General features: G+C 38.9%; 1 protein-coding gene across 1 annotated transcript in view; it reads left to right on the forward strand.

Moving 5' to 3' along the window:
- Positions 1-19,452, forward strand: part of LOC105625931 (transcriptional activator cubitus interruptus) — a 91,750-nt gene that overhangs the window by 57,631 nt on the left and 14,667 nt on the right. Inside the window, exons 2-3 of the mRNA XM_012207241.1 lie at positions 16,724-16,986; positions 17,295-17,384. Of these exons, the coding sequence (XP_012062631.1) occupies positions 16,724-16,986; positions 17,295-17,384 (353 nt within the window). The remainder of the gene's footprint in view (positions 1-16,723; positions 16,987-17,294; positions 17,385-19,452) is intronic.

Consider the following 19,452-nt stretch of genomic DNA (forward strand, 5'->3'; position numbering starts at 1 on the left):
CGTACTAGTACGTAGGTACTACTTACGTCTACTACGTACTAACGTATACGTACTACTACTACTCGTCGTCGTCTCGTCTCTCTCTCTCTCTCTCTCTCTCTCTCTCTCTCTCTCTCTCTCTCTCTCTCTCTCTCTCTCTCTCTCTCTCTCTCTCTCTCTCTCTCTCTCTCTCTCTCTCTCTTTCTCTCTCTCTCTCCCTCCCTCCCTTCCTCCCCCCCCTCTCTTTCTTTCGGACTTGTATTCTTGGCATTATAGTTTTTTTTCGCGATCTTCACTAGGGCACTCATTAGGGGAAGACTGGCGCGGCGAAGGAGAGTTCTGGTCAGTTCGTAATTAGTGGCACTAACGAGGGACGCGCTTCTTATGACGCGTATACGCACCAATGTGCAAGACCACATTGCCCGTGAGAATCAATTTTTAATTTTCTTTTTCCTACAAAGAATATCTTTTGACTCATTGAATCGATTTAAAAAAACAGACCCGAAATTTTCATCACTATGTTCAGAAACGAGAAAATTTGTTTTGCATGATGAATTATTATTAAATTAATGTCAATCGTAATAGTATATTAAATAAATAGATTGGAGTGCACCGCAGTTGTTTTAAAGAAGTAACGAAATACTGTAATGTAACGTATAGAATTAAGATCCGAAGTTGACCGCGATGCAGTCTCGATCGACCAGCCCCAAAGACCCTCGGCAAGTTTCACCTGTTCTTTTTTTCCCCATCTCGAGTGCTATCTCTTTTAAAGGGCCCAACACACACATAGACGTTCCTAGTCCAACCGGTCCACAGATACAGCCATGCCACCGTGTTCAAGATGTTCATGGCGTAGCCGAAAAACGTTCTGAGAGTACACGAAAAAGAAGAGATAGAGAAAGAGAAACGGAGATAGATATACTTATATAGGATATATATATCTATAGATGTGTACAAGTGTACGTATATGCATGAAACAGAGACGAGACACTGGCGCAGCAGAATTATTTATGATGCCTGATAGAGACGCGGTTCCGAGGCAATGTTGTCTAAGAGGCAGGAGGCTTCACGCACCGACATTCCTATCTTCCTTCTTGTGCTCTCCCATTCTTTCCCCCTTTCATTGCCTCTTCGTCTCCTCTTCTCGTTGCTCGCCAACTTCATCCTCCTGCGCACTCGTCAACTTTCACATCTCTATAGCTTGAATCGGCTTAATGACGAACAGGCTCGATGCGAAATGCGAATTGTGTATCGCGTGTTGTTGTAAGCACGATTCTAGACGTGATCATTGAGAGAAGCTCTTGTAGATTCAGTATTGTGACAGAGAAAATAAGCCAACAAATAGAAGTAATTTCAACTAGATGTCATCGAAGATATCAGTAGTTTTTTTCTTATATTTTTACGCAAAGGGAAGAAATTTCCTTTCTGTATCATGTGTTTGAAAGTTGATATATGTTCTTCTTAAAAAAATTAAAGTCCTTTTATTCCAGCATCGGAATTTACAAATATACAAATTCATTGATCATTTTTCATTTTTTCTTATCTATTTTTGAAAGAGAGATTTGGTATACATTTGTATTCTATTAATAATAATATTAAGACATTAGCACAAATTTGCTCGAATTTTTACGTGTTTTCTTCAATCGATGGATATTTCTTTTTTTAATATTTATTCTTAAATATAAATTCGATTTGTAAATTTTGTTGATCAAATCAAATTATAATAAAAAATAAACCTGCAATAGTCGATATAATTTGGATTCTTTCTTTTTGAAGTGGTAACATTGTTAGAGAATGCATGATTATTTCGTAAATAGTTGAATCACCTGTCTTAACCCAACGATACATATATATTGGCGAACAGGGCGAAAATGAATACAAGCAGATAATGACGGTTAAGAGTTTGCCTACGGGAAAGTTATACAGGTCGATTTTTAACGATGAAGCTCGTACACGCTATGCTTCGTGTTGAGATGGCGATCATTTTTTTTAACGCATCCTCGGACACCTGCTCTCTATCCAAGTAGATTATGTTTCCATAATAACGGATATAAGTGAGGAATGATCAATGACAGCTAAAAACATGCTCGCAGGTAGAGCGGAAATTTTTACTCTTTTGAAGGTAATGACAATCATCACGTTTGTACGTCATCGTTGACTCGCAATTTCATTATGCATTTAAGTTAGTCGTTAAACTATACATCAGGCAGTCACTTTATAACAAGAATTATGTCATAGCAATATGGATAAAGAAACCTTTTAAACTGATATTATTAATATACAATCACGGAAATAATTATTGCATAATACATTATTATTATCAACGATTTCTTCATTTTGTTATTCGAGTATTAAAAATTGTGATTCCATATACGCCTTACAGTATTGATAGTTTCACAATTAATTGTCCAAATGTAAATATAAACTATTATGACATAATACGTAAAACTATAATTTTTAATTCCCAAACAACAATTTGAAGAAATCATCGATTCATCATGTAGCGCACTGTTTGGACAATTATTGTCGTTTCATGACTATATATAATTAATTTCAGCAGCAATAATATTACATTATTTCTCAACTTAATTTGTAATGTTATATAATCCAGCTTCAATTTCCAGATTGACAAATAATCGGCGCCACAGTTACTTGAACTGGAAAAAGTAAAATTCGCACATAAAAATACAATATTAAGCATCAAGATCCTTAATTGAATATAGCTTTCTTTGCTTAATTAATTATCTCTAAATCTGAATCAAGATAATCACTGATATATAGTGCTAAGTACGCCACTAGTAATCAGTGAATGAAATGTGAGATTCCTAACTGATCTTTATTATGTGATTTAACTAACCTTGTAATGCATAAATTCAATGAGTATGGTATTGGAAAATTGAAATTAACATGCAAATATCAGTATTTTAATTATATTATATAATACTCAAACATTCTTCCTTTTTTAGTTGAACTTTACTGATTAGCAGTACCAAATATGCCACTGAGTAATTAATGACTATCCATTGATTCAGATTTAGAGAGTACGTAATACGAGCATAATACGAGTACATACAACGTGATATATATCGTAAATTTGTAATGCTTCTTTTGCGCATCACAATACTATGTCGTTACAAGAAACGTTTTTATATCATTACAAGAAATTCTTTATAAGAAATTTCGTTCCTCTGAACCGAAAGAAAAAGAGGGAACAGCAGTACATTCATCGTACGGCAGGCGAAAGCCCCTGCGCCGCGGTTGCCCCGCGAGCGTAATAACTTAATTACGCGATGCCGCGGCGGGATAACATTCGGGTGTTAAGCGTGGGGGCCACAGAGGTTAAAACGGGGCCTCCAAAGTTCCCGCTCGCGGGGCAAAGTGGAGGAGGTGGGTGGACGGGCCACTCCGGACTGTAGATACTACGAGAAACGTGGGCGTCTTGCTCTTTGGCCCGCGGGAAGCTTTTTGTGGGGCGGACAGAGCCGCATTCTCTTATTTATTACCCGGAATATTAAGTTACCCACGTTATACCACGGGGCACCGTAAGGCCCCCATGGATCCTCGTAACTATCACCACCACCACCACCACCAGCAGCAGCAGTAACAACAACACCGACATCGACTCTGCTTCTCCACATCGTTCCATTCTTGTCGCTCCTTCCTGTCCGGAGATCATGGATGCGAAGGGCACGATACCCCGTAGTGTGCTCTCCGGCTTCATCGCGAAAAGTTTCGTGGGAGGGTAGGCACACAGAGAAGCTATCGTAGATCGAGGATCTAAATTGATTTTAGATCTCGGAACTCGATTGGTGTCCGCTATGAGTAACGTGGCGTTAATTAAGAGAGACTGCACTGCCGTCTCAATACAAGTGGATCCTTGTATTATGAAATTACGACATTATTCCTGCCACCGGTATTTCCATCGAGGTGTTGCATGAAATCGGACGAGCGTATTTGTTTTAAATTAATTAAAATCAGAATATCAGCTGTCAAACAGTAATAGAATTTTTTTATAGAGATGTATATAGTTTCGCATATAAAGAAATCGATTTTTCCTTTCGAGAATGGCACGTGAGCGCGGTTAACCGCAAGTTCTGTGGCAAAAACGGCAAAGCTGTGGAGCGAGGTGCGCATAATCGAATCGACGACTTGTCACGACCACGATGGAGACAATGTAAAATTTAAAGAGAGACAAGCGGCGTAGGTAAGAGATGCAGGTGGAGGAAGAGGACGATGGTGAGGAGACGGGATGAAACTGTGCTTTTTGCGTGCACACGGCGCGGCGGCGGCGGCAAGACAGGACCAGGTATACTACTCGCGCTAAGGTCGGAATACGAAACAAAAGAAAAGAAAAAGGAAAAAAAAGAAAGGGAAAAAGAAAGCGAAGGAAGAGAAGCAGGCGAAGGGCCTAGGGTTCGCAGCCTGTTTCGGTCGTTCATAAATCCTCCACCTTAGCTTCGTCCCCCCTTCCATTTCTCCCTCCGTCCTTCTTCCTTTCTTTCCTTTCGCGCTTTCGCACACGTTTGCACACATGCAAACGCAAATGCAGCTGAACACGCACCACCACAACCCACCTTACTTTCTTATCCAATTTCTTATCCCTCTTTCTTTTCCCCTCCCGTTGTCTGCGTCATTATAGTCCGCGGCCTCTCATTTGTTTCCCTGTCTAAGCTCCCATTCTGCAGCAAATAGCGAGGGAAGTCACCCGCACAAAGTCGGATAGAAGCTGGAGAACGAAGTGAAATGCACACTCGGATCTCGATATAGTGTGCGCAAAAACGGGATACGTAACAATGACATAAAATTGGTGCAAATAGCGAAGAGTGCATCAAAGTGCGAATAAGTTCGATGAATTTATCATTTTTGATATCTTCTGACATTTCGAAATGATGCATTCAAGCTTCTGATGCTTTACATCTACATAATATTTATCGTAAGCTTCTTAAGCCTATTCTACAATTATGTAAATGTAGTTGTAAGTGGTGTAAGAGTTGACCAATCATAATCGAGGAGATCATTCGATTGTGATTGATCAGTTCTTACAACTGCAATCACTTATAACTATGCTTACGCAATTATAGAATAAGCTTTACGATTCTTGTCACAGCTAATCAGAAACGTCAATGGTATCGATTGCAAGAATCATAAGGAGCTTACAATAAATAGAAGAGTCTTAAAACATTAACAATGTAGGATCAATTTTACAAAATCAAGCATCCTTTCGTCCATTGATTGGCACTGTATATTGTGCGTATATTGTGCATGGCTTTAACTTCGTAAACAATTCGTCACTGCGCAAATTATCTCAGTTTAATACGAAGGTGGCATTCCGACAGCGAACTTCTCCGAACGGGCCGTGTGACGAAATATTAGCGACTTTCGCGGTTATATTATAAATATATGTTATTCTTCATTTACCGAAGTCATATGCTTCTCGCACGTTTATTCGTCATCGTGCAATTGAATGATATAATACTCGTATCAAGGAGACATGATAGTGTCTTGTACTAAGAGCACGATATCAACCATGAATCTTTAAGTGAGTCGAGTTTTCCAGAATCACAATTATCGAATCTCAATAAGAACCGATCGAGTTCTAAGTAGAATCAATCAATAGCCACTCAAAACATGTAATGATTATGGAGACTACATCCAAGCTAAGTAACATAGGTTCGATGCACACGATCCAATTCATACGCATCAGATTACGTATCGATCTCGCGTGCATTTCCGGTGGTCACAATTACATACATTTCACTGATTCAATTATAGGAACGACTTTACGACGCAGTTTCCAGATCCCGATACGCCCCTGATGCCTATTGCATCCGGGGCCCGTGCACAAGGTGCCCGGCGGAGCCCCTGGGCTCGCGTTCACGATACGTATCCGCGATACATCGAGAAGGTGATACGCACTCGCGCTCGCACACGAGTTGGTGTGTTGGTGCGTTTCGTGGTGGAGGGCAGCGGAGGTGGAGGTGTGTCGACAATCAAGATTACGTGGGCGGATACACGCGCGGCCCAGCGCCGGCGGCTTGGCAGCCCTGTGCGCGTCCCACTTCTTCTTATTCTACTTTACCTTCTCTCTTCTTCTGTACGTCCCATCTCGTCCCGTTCCTCCTCCAGCGCTCCCGGCCGGATCTGGGCCCTGGGACTCCCTCTGGGTCCACCTCGACTCGCTCTCACCACCGACGCGTAGCTCGCGTTCCCCATTCCCCCTCCCTCCCCCTTCCCCTCCCCTCTCTCCCCCGCACTATTTACAATTCGCTCAGTATCGCGTGCAAGTGCAAACATCGAGCGCGCATCCTCGCTTCTATACATTGAATCGTGAACCGGCTGGCTACAAGAATTGAATCGCTTCGCATTTCAAGGGATGCTCGCTAATAAAAAAGGAACGAGATTAGAATTTGGATAAAAAAATTATTTCAATAAGTAGATATATTTTTCTAAAAACTAATTAAGATAAAATGAGAAAATATTTGTCAAACTATAAAATTATATTGTTAAATATAAATATGATGATCGTATATTAAACTGTTTCACATGTATGTAACATTTATTTTTATACGGAGCGTATAAAGTATAAATTTCCAATTTCAATCATTTTTTACGGAAACTGTATATATTAATGAATTTAACTAATTAATGAAAAAGAAATTTAATTTTAATATTCAATCACAGTTATCGATATAATATTGGAGTTCCACACGTACCATTGTAACGCAATTAAATCATAAAAATGCAAACTCGTCGATTACTTTTGAAAACTTCTGATTGGAATCTCTCCGTCTGTGGAACCATCGACAAGGTTTAGAGACACTAAGATCGTTGATATTGTCCTTTTTTCTCCCTCATGCTGTCCTCCTTCGCGCCCGAACACATCAGGGTGTGTTAGTGGTGGAGAACGCAAGATAAATTCATGAGCGCGATGTCCTCACGACCACGTAGCCGCGCACTTCGAGCGGCTTGGCCATGTAAATGTAAAGAGGGCTTTGCGAGAAGCGAACGAGTGGAGCGCATTTTATTAGCGCGCGAACGGGTAAGGTTCGAGAGATGGGAAGGTGGAAAAGAGGGAATCTTGTAGGTTCGCACTTTTGGACCGATCTTGCCTCTCGCGAGCACACGCGTGCGATTACAGCGTTGTTTGTACAAGTTCTCTTACATACGAAATCGAGGTAAAAGAATTTAAGGGAGAGTCGAGACTGAGACAATTTGTATGCAAGATCAAACGTCTACGTGAATTAAATGTCTTAAAGATTCGTACCGTCTAAAAAAGAATAAATATTTGCAGCGTCGCGCAAGATACCTTTGTTGGAATACGTCTTTACAATTTGCTTTATGCATTACGTTATTGTAATGTTTTATTAAATGCACATTCTTCATATATCTATAAATTCTTTGTCAAATATCGTTAACACATTCACAAATAATAAGTAAACTGCTAAAATGTTTATTTTTTATCATATTTTTAAAAATAATTTATCACAATGATGATGTTGCTTTAATTAAAATAAGAGTAAATATAATATATTTTTATCATTTTTAAGTCATTAATTAATTTACTGCGCTCTAAACTCGTTTTTATTTATTCTTAAATTTTTCCGTCTTTTTTTACTTTCTCTAAAATTTTCGCGACACGCTTGAAAAGATCCTTTGCGACATAGTGTCTAAGAAATCTTGTTTTATTGCAATCCTGTTTTTTGTATGCATGCGAAAATCTATTTTTAATTAGCAGATTAATTTTTTTTTAATTCTTATATTAATCATTATGTCTTGAAATTTTTATATTATTTTGTCTACCATGAAAGAAACAGAATCACGAATGCACATGACTTCACACATTCGAAAATAAGATGTCTCGCGTCACAAGTTCAATATTGTAATCAACATTGCCGGTGGCTAAGCATAGGCCTGTCATTTATCCCATATTGCGAGTGTAGATTGGAGAGCGAGTGTAATTTCAGATGAACGGAATGAAGCGTGGCGTCGCGATAAAAAAAAGATTCTCCGTAGTTTTGTGTCATGTTCGCGCCATGTTGTACATTAGGCGTGGGATATATATCTCGCGCCGAGCGGACAGTGAAGATGAAGAGAGAGACGGGTAGATTCGCCAGGTAATTGTACAAGGCAATCACGTGCGCGTTACGGCGTTCTACTTAAAAAGCGTGACAAAACGCAGTAGCTCTTCTAACTCCGTACACGGAAGGGAAAGAAAGGGAGATAGAAAGGAGGAACACAAGAGAGGCCAGAGCATAACTAAAATCTTCATCATTGGATCAAAAAAGTTTCTCTCCATGCATCCATGACACAGAGAAAATCGCGAAAGATATTTGAGAGCAATGTTTTCTCATCGTAATTTAAAAAGAGACAAATTTTTTTAAGTAACGTTTGGAAATGTAAAACTCGAGCTTCTTCGTGTCGATAAACGTCCTTCGATTCTTCAGTCAATAGAGTCATTAGTCACGGCTCTCGATGTACTCACCATATTCGTATACCTGCGATCCTCTACGGATGCCGATCTTTTCTGCCTGCACGATGAACACATTCCGTGGACTCATCTTAAAACCCTCGTTATATTACTTATGTTTTGTATCTTTTGGAAATATTGTTTCATATTTTCTGAAAATCACTGAACAAATATTGGATGCATTCCAGCAAGAGACACAGATGACACAGTGTAACACAGTGAATTACTATTTCTTGTTTGCCAATGTTAATCCTTAGTATTATTATGATAATTTTTTGATTGTTTACTACACATAATAAATTATTCGTGTCCTGGATTAATTTTCATTACTTCTGTAAATATACAAAAATTATTACGTAATTTTTATATATATTTTAACAGCTTTAGAAAATATTTGTAAAAATATATTTAAAAAAGGAAAGAGTAGAGAGACTATTATTTAATCAGATGCTCCTAATATTTTAAAGAAGAAAATGCGCAAGACATGAATGATCCAATTGTGTATACTAAGAATTAAACAAATGATCCACTAAGATCCAGTTCCACAAAACGATTAATTCTTAATCGAGGTTCAACTTATTCATTATCTCTTTCCAATTTTAGAATTGGACAAAGATGAGAAACAAATTGAACCTCGGTTAACCATGAGTTGTGAAACTGAACCTAAGACTCAGTTATACCAACATTTCTTTGATTTCAAGCAAAACTTAAACTCTCTCTCGTTTTAAAGTGAAAGAGAGAAATAGAGAGAGTTTTAAGCTTTGATTAAAGCTAAAATAACTTTAGTGCAACCAAATCTTCATATATTGTGTCACTTGTACCTCTTGCTCGAAAACCATCATGGCCAATATTCAGGTTTCAAGTAGAAATTTCAAGTAGAAATTCATTTTTTCAGCACATGTTAGACAGTATTAACTCTGTTTAGTAACTGAGAAGTAAAACTACTTAGGATCTCAATCAAGATCTAAACAATCAACGCTTTTAGAAAACTGTTCGACACGACAAGTAAAACGGTTTTCCAGCGTTAAAGAATCAACAATGAATAATGCAAGTTGCAGTGCGTAACATTTTTGCGCACGAATTACTTTGTTAGTGGCGCCTGGTCGACGACGATGTTACCTGCCTGCTTCGCATGTCGATTTTACCGAAACTTGAAAAGGTAGAGACGACAAAGAGAAGCGGCGTAGTTTCTGTTACAACCGGAACTCGAAAGACGGAGACTTGGTAAACGTTGCACGTACAAAACCTACGAAGGGACATATCCTTGTATAATTGAATCCTATGGGTAAATCGCGTGTTTTAGCTGTGTCGGAACGGTGAAGCAACAAACGCTTATCAAAGAAGTATCAGCCTCTTGGTTGCTACAACTTGGAATATCTTGTTATCAGATAAACTCTTGTGGTAATAGTTTGTGGAGACACGGTAGAGCAAATATTTGACGAAATATAAATATTGACACGTTCATCTTCATATAAATGCGAATCCATTGGAAAAGTGGAACTGCAAAAATCTATTTAATTCTGCTCTATAATTTAGTAATAAAATGTTAAAAAATTATTTATCAAGACTAGAAAAATATGTATTATAAATAGTAAGAATATTTATTTTATTTTAATCTTTATTATTCATTTTTCTTTTATTATTCATCATTTTTTCTTTTATTATTCATCACGCATTTAATCACGAAAATTATTTGTTAGGGCTAAAGATATTTTTATTTTATTTTAATTTAATGTTATACTTTAATGTTATACTTTTTCATTATTTATTACGCACTTGTACTTTTTAATTCACATTAGTGTATAATTACGCTATCTGCTGAGCAGATTTCACATCGCTTTTGGAATCCTCCTTGCAATCGCGAAAGATACGTCGAGCAGAGGTGGAGATTGGTCGAGAGCCGCGATAAATCTAGTGGCTGGCGCGATAAATTTCTTTCGCAGAAACACAAAAAGCGCATTAACTTTATTCGATTATGTACTACGCGACAAACTCCTCATCGCATTATTTGAGAGACTAAACGGAGAGACTAAACGGAGTAAAAAGAAAATAATCGAAAATAATCATAACTGCACGGAAAAAAAAATTTTTCTGAAAAATATTCACAATTTTGTTGGATACAGATTTGAAAATGGTTTTGTTGGACCATCAAAATAATTTTATTGAAAATTCAAATTGAGAATATCAATTTTTTTGCAACATTGCTCATCATTTTTAAATTTCCAATCAAATTATTTTAATGCAACTTTGTTTCTTCTAGATATGTTTATCCAGCAAAATTTTAAATTTTTTATAAAAACCGATTGATATCATTGCGGCTAAGAAATTTCGACATCGCGTGATAGCCAATAAAGTCTCATGCAAATGTAATAATATGAACATGAATATAATATATGAAATGTCAAACACTGGTAGCGGCATACATTTGTAGTTTACAGTGTAGCAGCATACATTTGTAGTTTACACGTATAGTGATATCTAAATTTCAGAATCTCGGAGAAAAATATTCCGACGTGTGTTAATAGCATAGGCCGCTAATTCGCATATAACTTACGAGCGGCACAGTCTGTCTTCTACGAGATATCCGAGGACGAATCTCCGACTCAAATGAATTAAACGCACGTATGCGAGACGCGCGCTACGCAGCGTTCGAATAGCCTATAAATAACACTACGAGCGAGCATATAGTGCGCCGTTAGGCCGGATTTGCAGCAAAGGCGCGGCTCCGATCGATCCGCGACGTTTCGCATATCGATAGATCGGCGACCGATCTCGCGTGTAAATACCTTGATTAACGAGGCTTTGACTGATCGTAATCGAGTTTTCCTCGTCTTGAAAGCATCATACCGATTCTTGAGCGCATAGTCTTATTCCCGTAAGACGTGTTTCCCAAGTCTCATTCGTTGTCTTATTGTTACTCCCTGCTGTTACAACTTACGTTATTATTTTTCAGACTATATATATAATCGATATAAGAGCTTGTTTGTAAAATAACGTGTTTATAAAATAATTCATAAACAATGTGAAAAAAGTTTTTAAAATTCTGTATATGTTCATAACGATTTCTCGTGAAATTCACTTGACTCGTCGAAGTCGCAGAGGGGCTCGAAGGGCCCAAGGCGCGCTAAATATAAGACTATACGACTCAACCCCGCGATCCCGCGCATAAGCGCCAGTCGCAGAACTATATCTGCGAGTTCATCGAAAATAATTCCAGCCTTCAGGCCCGCGACGTTTCACGACTTTTCGTAGTAGGGGTTTAAGACATTCACTACGTTCACTGTCTAAATCACCGACACTTTCGAGTTGAGAAAATGCGATCCTGGCGTAGGGCCAGGATCGCGACTATAGATCACCTTGCGAAGAGTGTGCAGAGTTGCGAAAAATTACTTCGAGCTCGGCACAGAGTTCCATCGACGTCAATGACTGACTTATGGTGTAAGTCATTGTAAAAATCCGCGAGAGATATGGACGTGAATAGCATTGTTTATTTCTACTTTCGTCACCGAACGTTTTCACAATAACTCACCAAGAAGATAATCCAAATCGCGCAATAATAATAATACTAAAAAAAATGGTGATCTCTCAGTGTACTGACTTTCCTTGAGTCATTATCTCCATTTTTCTTCCTTCTCTTCTTCTAGTCGCGTTTGAAGCGCGTGCCACTCATAGTACCGTACAGTCTTTGCACCATATGGTTTCCTTTCCCTTTCTACATGTTGTCTTCACAACAGCGCAAACGACACAGCGATAAATATTATAACTTGGGATCTCGTGAATACATACGCACTTTCAACGTTTTCAAAGCTCGCCGTACGTTCTTTGGATAACATAGAAAATAATTGCGCAACTTGATCCAGCCAATAATACGAATATTAATGACGTAGGATTCCTTGGATCATAAAAATTGATACAACTCTCATTATAAAGCGTCAATTTTTTGACGAGTCACAGGATTATCGTTTGGCAAATTATAAGGAGTCATCTTACACCGACTTGCGCATATCCGACGTCGAGAGGGATGAAGTTTGGCCGAAGGCCTAATCTCTCGTCTTTCCACATCGCGCTGATCGGCTTTCAGCTCGTGCTTAAGCCGCATCCTTTTACCCCATTTTGACTCGGCCCTCGTACCCACACGAGCTTCTTTCCGTCGCGTCGTCGTGGTCTCTATATTTCTTTTTCAAGTTCCGAGGCAACAGGGAAACCGGGCAGATGTTCTCGGGCACCGCTTAGCTCGCCTCATTACCACGAGTCACGTTAATGAGCTTGCGAACCTTAATTCTTCACCCAGCTTCGCCGACCCTTCTCCTCCTCTTTCTGCCTCCCGAGATTAAACCGACCGAGACGTCGCGTGTCTGCTCGGCGATCACTGAATTATTATCGCCGAAATTTCAAGGAATTCTCATCTATTCGATAATTCTAATTATCGCAAGCTGCACTTCTGTTGCGTAATTTTGCAATGAAAAGTTTACTGCGAAATTAATCGAAATCATACTAAGTCATGCTTTGTATAACATTAATCCATACATATCACGCATTGACTTTAGAAGCTATAAACAAAACATGAAATTATAAGAGCTTAAACTTTCGAAAGAAATTATTAGAAATCAATGAAAATCAGCATTGTTGCAACGTCGCCAAGAAAGAACGAGCGATGATCATAAGAATCTCAAGAAGATCTCTGGGTTCCTAAGGATGGGTCGTAGATAAAGATAGATGTGTCGGTTTCCGGTGTGTCGAGTTAACGACTTGAGTTTTATCTGTCGGTGGGGGCTGTTTCGGAAAGGAAAGCTGTGGAAATGGATGGAAGAAGAAAGTTACGGATGGATGAGATGTGCATGAGATGGAGAGAATGAATTTCGAAAGTTTGGAAATAAAGAGTGTGAAAATAATAGAAACAGTAAATAAAAAAAAGAAAGAAAGAAAAAGTAAATTTTCCCAGATATATATATATGTTTATTTGATATATATATATGTGATATATATGTTTTCAATAGATAAATGAAAGTTATCTTATGTTATTATTAGATAAAATTATTATTAGATAAAATAATTGCTTGAAGTAGATAATTTTTTAGGAGAAATATTTTAAAATATTATATTTCACTGAAGAAAATAAATCAGGTACATTGGGTATATGTCTTTAGTTGCATGGATATTTTAAAAACTCGCAGAGTTTGACAGACGCTTAAAGCAGTGGCTGTGAGGGAGAAGAAAGAGAGTAATAGAAAAGAAAGGAAGAACAGCAGCCAGAAGCAGAACCATACCTCGAGTCATCTGGCAGTCAGCAGGATTGGAAATAGACACAGCTCGCTCTTTCCCTTTCTAGCTTCCATCCTTTCTTTCTCTCTTCCTAGTACAGGAACTCTCAATCTCCGTCTCTCTTTCGGCCATTTCTCTCTCGGTGCGAAAAGAAAAAACGGAGAACATGAGTATGCCAAACCCGGCGGAGTCGACGATGTTTTCATTGTAACGGTGTCCCCGGTCCCTCCTGATTCTTTCAGTCGACTTTTTTATGGGATCCGCTACTAAGCAGCCTGTCAAAGCGTTCTAATTTTTGTCCCGGTAAAGCATCGCCGCTTTATTAGGGGAAATAATTAAATCGTTCGAAAAAGTGCATGATTATTCATCGTAATTAACTCCAAACGCTAATATTTTCATCGTTCTATGTAAATTAATTAATATTACTGTAACAAACGTAGTTTGATGATTTACAATCTCTGGTGTGTAATTCAAAATACCATGAGGTATTTTTGCATTTTCTTGTCCTATTAGAGATTGAGAGATCCCTCGACCTGTCAACGAATATCGTGACAAACGTTTTAACACGTTCGACCACTGTAAACGGGCAGCCAACAGATAGTAATCAAAATCCGTGGACACTGAGCAAAGTCAAACAGCCGACCCGGTTGTCTTTACTCAGCAAACTCGTGGAAGCGCGGAGCCAATATTTAGACAGCGACCGACTCAAACATCGTAATCCGCCTTAAAACGTTGCGACACGCGCCAATCGTCTCTCCATCCCTGTTCCGCAGGATGCTATTTACTTTATCATTCGCGACGCATCGTAATCACTGCCGGCTAATTAGATCTTTATATTTGTCTCGTGATATTAGGACTTCTTTCCACACGTGGTACTTTCCTTTTGGCTGCGAGATTCGATTAACTAAGAAAATTCTTTCGTGACCTCGAAGAGAAGTGATGACGTTCGACCTTCTTCATAACTTAGCTTCAAATCTGTTTTGATTATTAATTATGAATGTTACGAGATGTAACATTTTTGGAACTCAGTACAAACAGATGCTGATCGTGAATTGGCCATGGCTCATTGTCAGTGCGATGGCACATTTATGAGAAACTTTTAAAAGAGAGTTCATAATGGTATTTAAAGAAATAAAATACGAAGGAATAAAGAAAGAACACACAAAAAAAACATTTTTGCTGAAATATCTAAAAATATAGATAAAGAAAGATTTTAAAATAATTTCTTGAGACCGTCAAAATAACTAGGTAAAACGTTTCAACATTGATGGCAATGCTGCAACAAAACTTTCAATCAGTTTAAACATCCTACATAATTATATTGATGATCTAAACAAAATCATCTTCAGATTTGAATCTAGTTAAATTTTTAAATACTTTAGCAAAATTGTTCTTTCTAGTTTCGAAATTATTTTTTGACACTTTAAATTTTTCGACGACAACTGCTGACGAAAACTGCAATGTATCTTTTTTAATTTGTATTTATTTTAAAGCATTCAAAAACTTATTACTATACATACGTTTATGTATATTTATTTGAAATATGATATATATTGAAATTGATACAGCATCATAATATTTGATATTAAAGACATAAGCCCACGTTTACTGTCTTGAAAGACACACTTTACTCGCACAAGACTGCTGTTAATGAAATCTGTGTGCGGAAGAACCCGGACGTCGAAGGAAGAGGATCTTTGAAGGCACTGGACACGCATCGTTTCTCGATGTTTCGAGCGTGGCGAATTGCCATCATTCAAAACGAGACGCACTGCCTCTTTTGCGGCGGTTTGTCTCCTCTCTTCTGGACCGCGATCCTCCTTTCTTCGAAATGAACGAGCGCGCGCATTGTAACGTCAATGAGAATGACAAACAAAAACGCATTATCTTATCCCGCGAACAAAGTTATACTTTGATCATATGACTGTACCATTGATGGAAGACACCTGCCTGTGTCAAGAAGCGACACGAATAGAAGCTTTGACGAAGAGACACGCGCCATTTGTCGCGTTCACGAAGTGTGTCGTAATTTCATCCGTCAAACATGAATGCTTTTTTTCTCTCTCCCTTCGCTATAAATCACAAACATCTGGGTAGAAATATGTTTCGTTAATGAGAATTTTATATATAGGGAAGAACAGTAGTTATCGATTTATTATTGCAATTTTTGCGAATGGCTTTCGCCAGGGTTACCACAAAACTGGAAATCAGGGAAATGCGAAGAAAATTGAAAACAACCAGAGAAATCAGGGAAAAGTCAGGGAAATTTTCTGAAAAATTAAAATTTTTATTTTTAAAGAACTTTCATATGCATACATCACACACACATGCAATTTTGGAATACTATCAACTTAAAATTGAACAATTAAATGCAAGTAGTATTAGCAATATAGTGCTTTATTAAGTTGCTTCTTCAACAAAATATTTAACGATTTCCAAATCAAAACAGATACAAAACATTTCAAAATATTATTTATTGAAAGTCAGAAAAATCATATGAAATTTTGAAAATTTTGAAATCAGAGAGAAGTTATGAAATTTTAGAACAAGGAATTTGTAACAACTCTGTTCACTTTTTTATAATGGGCGATTGTATCGATATAGATAAGTAGAGTCATCGTGACATAAACACACAGACACATACACTCGAGGAACATGTAGACAGTCACGAATACGTTGGTGTGAAAATAAGAATTGTAGGCATTTAAACCCGTAAATTTCTTTCTCTAATTTTTTCTCATCCTGATCTTTATATTGATGGCATAAGGCGAAGGTAAAAGGCTAGGCGAATGACAATTCGGAACACAGGAATTTGTATTTTATTCTGTGCTGTAACTCTTTTCTAGGGCGAATAAATTTTGTTGATCAAGCTGATGTCGAATCTACTTTCTTTAATTGATGACCTATCCACACATACGGCGGAGATTATAATTCAACCGCGCATCAAAATAGATATAATAGTCGCGAGTGAATTAACGTTGCAATTAATTTTTATGTCAACTTAATGCTTTTCAGATTATCCAGCAGCTCGACAGCGATTGGAACACCCGGTAACGGCAGCGGGGGTGGCGGCGGAGGCGGAAGCGGAGGTAGTGGAGGCAGCGGAGGCGGTGGAGGTGGGACTACCGGCAACGGGACTTCCGGTGGTGATTTTCTACGTAGAAGTCATCCCCTCGCGGAACATACGGCCCTACATCCCGCTTACCGGATCAACTACATGGACCATCTCTACCATCAGCTCCAGGCCTCCACACACAGTCCCAACGCCTCACTACACGGTAATTATCCGATTATATACACATACAGATAGAAGTGTTAGCGAACAGAACAGGACACAAAAAACTATCCCTTCTAATGAATTGGAAAGCTTCGTAAAGGAGACCCGCATTTCCGCCGGAAGTCTCTCCTCTAGCATACAAAAGCGCTTCTAACCCGATTCATCACGTATGATCTGTGTCGTGGTAATAAAGCGCTTTACTTCCCTCTTCGAGTGACAACTAAGACGGTATCCATTTCGTTGACACAGCCAATCGTCGCTGTAATATTCGCTTTTAAGCGAATATTATTTTCTTTTTTCTGTTTCCAGGACTGGGTGGTTTGGGGCCCGAATACCTCTTACACGCGGCAGGTCCTGCCAGCACCCTCGCATCGTCCGAATTCCCATTCTCCATTGATGGTAAGTCCAATAACATGTATCCTCTCTTTAATGTCCATGCTGACGTGTATATGTGTGACTGAGTTATGTGTGCCGTGCCTAGCTAACACACGGGTATAGTGGCACTACCGGCAGGTAGGAGATCGACTGGTTAAGAGGCCGAGAGGCTAAAAGACGACCGAAAGGGTAAACGGGGCCTCGTTAGCCGCCACCGCCGCATAATTGAATCGACTCAGAGCGACACGACCTCATTAACACCTTAGCGCCTACCCTACAGGTTGTCTCACATTTCCTCTTCCTGCCCTCTTTATCTTCTCTTTCTAATTCTGACTCAATTTCTTCACTATACGTAATTTACATATATGTACGTATGCGTATGTGAATGTACCGTGATATGTGCATTTGTATGATTATAATATATGCGTTTTCATGATTAATAATCATGATACTGTAATTCAATACTTAAATTTCCTATCTAGCTATCTTAATGCCAAAATATTGAATTCAAAACGTTAAGTCTTTTGCAATAGCAGTAAGCTATTTATAAGATGTGTATATTTGTATGAATAAATATGTTTTCAATAATCATGATACTGGAATTGAACACTTAAATTTTCTATCTAGCTATCTTAACATCAAAATATTGAAACATTTAAAATGTTGAATCTAAATCTTTTGCAATAACAGAAAATTATTTATAAGATATACGAAGTTAAAAAATTGAAATGATCGCGGTTTTCGATTTAGCATGAGAGTAGAACCTGTTTGAAAAGCGCTATAGTTGCCGTGGCATGCTTCGCGTAGTAGCATCGGAGGAGCCGCGCCGATCGGAGTGGACGATTGCACCAATTTACATGTCTCAATCCCATGTTCGACCTGCATGCGCGAAGGAGCGAAGAGAAGAGCTGGAACATATCGAGCGTGTCGAGGTCCTGGAACTCGCGGAGAAAAGGGTACTTTGGTAGATCGAGCGAGGGATGAACGGCAAGGAACGAAGGAGAGCCCACATTCGCATATTCATTAAAGTCTGCGAGAACTCTGCGACGCGATACAAACCGGATATGGTGGAACCCACTCTTTGGCCTCTCACAGCAGAGACCTAAGATAATCGATTCCCATCACGAGTCTGGGTATTCGATCGACACGTAATAAATTATTTTATTTTAATCATTAATCGTTAATTCGATTTGCTGCCTTTTTGAAAAACAATCAAGAAGTTTAATTTTTAGAAGATATAATTTCTCTGACATCGCAAATGACAACCGGATCGAATATAACATCAGAAAACCGCGACAGTAAGCTTGTGAAAAAGCAAGTGTAGCAATGTGAGCCGATAAATCGCTCATTGAGCTTGCATCCCATGTCATGCGGAAAAACCGCACAGCAGTTTAAACCATCGGTTTTCGTTCTGCTGCCGTCGCCGTTGACCACCGTAAATTTGATCATTGACCGAATTAATAACCGAAGGGGACAAAGCGGAGCCTTCCGTGTGGACCGGCGCGACGAGACAAGGAGGAGGAGGAGGAAGAGGAGGAGGAGAAGGAGGAGAATGGATTTCGCAAATAAAAAAAAGGAAGAAGGCGAGCAAGAGGATCTCCAACTGCGAGTAACTTTATACTCGTTGTGCGCGAACGAGCGATCAACCGAGTGGAAATTGAGGAGAAGGGTAGGCTCACTTCTCGTGCTCATCTTCTGTGTGTATCGCTCCTTACATAGAAGAAGAAGAAGAAGAAGGGTAAAGAGGGACGAAAGGATGAGAAGGAATGATGGAAGAAAAAGGGGTACGAAAGTGAGGTAGAGAGCACTCGCGGCTTAATCCCGCGATGGCAGAGCAAGAAATCGTGTTGGGGAAGAACAGGAGGAGAGAAAGAGAGAGAAAGAGTTGATAGTGCCGAGAGAAGGACAAGAGAGCGTAACCGCCACCATGTAACCAACGATGGTAAGTACAAGCGAGCCGCCACCATGCTCTTAAGAAAGTGGTTTGTATATTACGTCGTTACGCTTGCGGTCACAGGCAAATCGCCGCTAAAACGTTCAAAACCAACAAAGATCGAGCTACTCCTACTTAAGTCTTCTCGACTCTCCTCTC

Source organism: Atta cephalotes, assembly GCF_000143395.1.
Source record: "Atta cephalotes unplaced genomic scaffold scaffold00004, whole genome shotgun sequence".
Lineage (NCBI taxonomy): Eukaryota > Metazoa > Arthropoda > Insecta > Hymenoptera > Formicidae > Atta > Atta cephalotes.